The following is a 3,935-nucleotide window of genomic DNA, read 5'->3' as shown; positions in this document are numbered from 1 at the left end:
CACACACACACACACACACACACACACACACACACACACACACACACACACACACACATTCACACATATTACAGGTATACTTTCTTTTCTTGGTATTTATTTATCACTGTGTAAAACAATGTTTACTATTTCATTTTTTTTTTGTATTCACAAAAATTTAAACTAAACTAAAATGAAAATGTATAGACGTTTCTTTATTCTAAATATGGAGTATTTTATGCCCCATAACATGTCAGTTATAACTGCTGGTGAGTCGACGCTATTGTTATGCAAATCTATCATGAACTGATAAATTGCGAGGCACTGGTATAAACTAGACTACACAGATTATTAATAACATAATAACAAATAGATTATTATATAATGTAGCTTTAAAAAGCTATAATCTTAAGTTTTTCTGATATTATCTTGTACTTTAAAAAAACTAATCAGTGTAAAATTGTCAGGGTTCTGGGCTGTATTTCTCGTGTTTTTGAATTGTGACTTATGTATATTTCATTTTAATAAGAAAAAAAACTTGCTGTTAAGCTCACAAGTCTTTGCAATAAAACAGCATTCTTCCAAATATTTTTTTAAATTAAATCCCAAAATAGAAATATGAATTGAGAGTGTATACAATCACTGGTCCTGGCACCTTTTTTGTTTGTTTTTTGTCTTTTGGCAAAGATAAATATTCCACATAGAAAAACACATCATGTTGTGAACTTAGTCAGCAGCCAACACCCTTTCCTCCTCTTCTCTGGCCCCTTGCACACACACACAGAAGTTACAATACAATTCATGAAGAGGTCTGATACAAGGATATTTTATTTCTCAAAAACTCGTAAAAACCAAGTAAGCTTCTTCTTGGTAGTCATCTTTAGTAACAACGTTGAGCTAAAGGGCACATGATTCCTTTAATAAAAAAACATACATTGTCTTCCCAACACAAGAGAACAAAAGGGTAAATTATGTGTGCTTACTTAGCAGCAATATATCATGTGAGTGGTAGTGTCATGATGATACCTGGTGCCTACATTTTGCACTTTCCTTTCCTCTCCCCTCCCACATTCAAGTAAAACATATGCCTGCAATGCTGCCACATAACACAGTAGGTTTGTATTGGACTAAAAATGTGTTCATTTCTTGTAAATAGTTCTTTTTTGAATTGTGAAACACATTTTCTTTTTCAAACTATAAAGCAATCGATCAGTACAATGCAATTTACGTTGCTCGGATAAGCGGAGAGCACAATTGCAGAGAGGAATTTTTGGAAAATAAAAGTAATGAGTAAAATAAAGGAGGAAATAAGTAAAATAAAGAACACCAAGTAGAATACGGTTAAACTCAATAACGAGCATTGTCATTGATTTGGTTCTTAACCATTCAGTGAATTAAATAACGGCAAATATCGTTTTATTTTGAAAATCACCGGAAGTGGGTGTGCTGCCCTGGTAGCTGGTTATAATAAGAGCTCGTCTGTAGCTTTGTGGCTAGGTTGCAGGTTGTTTTCTTGATAGCCGCCCGGGCTTCGCTGTCGTCGCCACTGCAAAATCGGTCATTACAGCGGCACGCCAGACGGGCTGTAAACTACAGGTTTGCTTTTCTTAATCTGACGATGCTAAATGTTATCTAAATCCTGGCTACAACGTCACGTTTTGTATCTGTCAGCCATGTTACTGTATATCAATCAATGATACAGCTAGCCACAGGAACCGTGTTTATTTTTAGCAGCTAACCTGCGGTGACTGCAGCGCAGGGAAACAGCAATATCAGCTCTCTGTATTTGTTGGCGTGGAAAAATAATATACTGACAGTACAGTGCACACATGAGCGTTGTGCGTGTGATGTTCGTGCAAATGTGTTTATGCAAACTGCTAAGCTGCTGGTGAGCTTTACAGTACTGGCTACCGTATTAGCTGTGTGCTTATTTTAAGCTAAGAGGTAGCTAGCGATTTTTAATCTGGCCAAGTCCTGCGTTCAGAAATCAAGGCCCCAGTTAACAAACTGATGTGTTGTTGTGACTCGTTGTGCCAAAGCTTGGATACAGAGTGCTCACATTTAGCCTCCTGGTTTTAGGGCAATCTAGAATGTGTGTTGTTTTTAGCTAATACGTGTAGATGACTTTACGCTGCGTTGTTTCTTAATAAAGACCATGCTTATTTAGCTTAACTCGCAGTAATCTGCTAACAAAACTGGTTAGAACAACTAATGCAATGCTTGGTTCGGGGGAAATAATGTCTGACTGCATCATACTGCCCAGGCGTGTTTACTTAACGCGTGCTGTTATTACGTCACGTTACCCAAGCCAGAAAGTGTGACTTTTCAGGCTTGTAGTGTCAGAGCCGTATGGCACTTGGATAACGTCCAGGATTTCTATTAGCTGACCGGCCTATCTTTGGAAAACATCACTGACTTTATGACTCTTCTCAAAACATTACACTGATCTGTGATTTGCTGCTCTCAGATGGACCAGCAGGACCAGTCCTATATGTTTGCAAGTCTGACACGGCCTCACTCAGAGGAGCTGCTGCAAGGCCTCCAGCTCTTGCGGCAGGATCACGAACTATGTGACATTGTGCTGCGTGTGGGTGATGCCAAGATCCATGCCCACAAAGTAGTGCTGGCCAGCATCAGTCCTTATTTCAAGGCCATGTTTACGGGTAACCTGTCAGAAAAGGAGACCTCTGAGGTGGAGTTCCAGTGCATTGATGAAGCTGCCTTGCAGGTATGCTTCTATCCAACACTTGCTAGCCACAGTGATTAACTGCTGTAGCATGTTTATTGTAACACTTGTGCTGTCTTTGCTTCTAGGCTATAGTGGAGTATGCTTATACCGGGACGGTGTTTATCTCCCAGGAGACAGTGGAATCTTTGCTACCCGCTGCCAACTTACTCCAGGTTAAGCTTGTACTTAAGGAGTGTTGTTCCTTCTTAGAGAGCCAGCTGGACGCTGGAAACTGTATAGGCATTTCCCGCTTTGCAGAGACTTACGGCTGTCATGACCTGTGCTTGGCCGCAACGAAGTTCATCTGTGAGAACTTTGAGGAAGTCTGTCAAACGGAGGAGTTTTTTGAACTGACGAGAGCCGAGTTGGATGAAATTGTGTCCAATGATTGCCTTAAGGTAGTCACAGAGGAGACTGTATTTTATGCCCTCGAATCATGGATCAAATATGATGTAACTGAGAGACAGCAGCATCTGGCTCAACTGCTGCACTGTGTTCGCTTTCCGCTGCTCAGCGTCAAATTCCTCACTCGCCTATATGAAGCCAACCATCTTATACGAGATGACCACGCCTGCAAGCATCTGCTCAATGAGGCCCTCAAATATCACTTTATGCCTGAACACCGGCTGTCCTATCAGACTGTGTTGTCTGCACGACCCAGGTGTGCCCCAAAGGTGCTGCTTGCAGTAGGAGGCAAGGCTGGACTGTTTGCCACATTGGAAAGGTAATGCTAGTGACTTGTAGATTACAATTGGATGCATTTGTATAAAAGCAACTTTCTAAACTTAAATTTTTTTTTTTTTTAAAGTGTCTTAGTCTTTTGTTTTGTTTTTTCCTTGTCTTTCAGCACGGAAATGTATTTCCCTCAGACGGATTCATGGATAGGACTGGCCCCTCTCAGTGTACCCAGATATGAATTTGGAGTGGCGGTGCTGGACCACAAAGTTTATGTTGTGGGAGGCATCGCCACACATATGAGGCAGGGCATTAGCTATCGGAGGCACGAGAGCACAGTCGAAAGCTGGGACCCCGAAACCAACACGTGGTCTTCAGTGGAGCGTATGGCAGAGTGTTGCAGCACTCTCGGTGTAGTGGTCCTGGCCGGAGAGCTGTATGCCCTGGGAGGCTATGACGGCCAGTATTACCTCCAGTCTGTGGAGAAGTATGTCTCGAAGCTGAAGGAGTGGCAGCCTGTGGCACCCATGACGAAGTCTCGCAGCTGCTTTGC

The 3,935-nt window shown here is 41.7% G+C and overlaps 1 protein-coding gene across 1 annotated transcript in view; it reads left to right on the top strand.

Moving 5' to 3' along the window:
• Positions 1-1,404: 1,404 nt before the first annotated feature.
• Positions 1,405-3,935, top strand: part of LOC102288616 (kelch-like protein 28) — a gene marked incomplete in the record, with an annotated part of 8,273 nt that continues 5,742 nt past the window's right edge. Inside the window, 4 exon segments of the mRNA XM_042218276.1 lie at positions 1,405-1,575; positions 2,447-2,707; positions 2,794-3,431; positions 3,555-3,935. Coding sequence (XP_042074210.1) covers positions 2,447-2,707; positions 2,794-3,431; positions 3,555-3,935 — 1,280 coding nt within the window.

Source organism: Haplochromis burtoni, unplaced genomic scaffold (assembly GCF_018398535.1).
Source record: "Haplochromis burtoni strain Fernald_Lab_line unplaced genomic scaffold, NCSU_Asbu1 Contig_16, whole genome shotgun sequence".
Classification (NCBI taxonomy): domain Eukaryota; kingdom Metazoa; phylum Chordata; class Actinopteri; order Cichliformes; family Cichlidae; genus Haplochromis; species Haplochromis burtoni.
The sequence above is the reverse complement of the archived record's forward strand: the minus strand, read 5'-3'. Positions and strand labels throughout refer to the sequence as shown.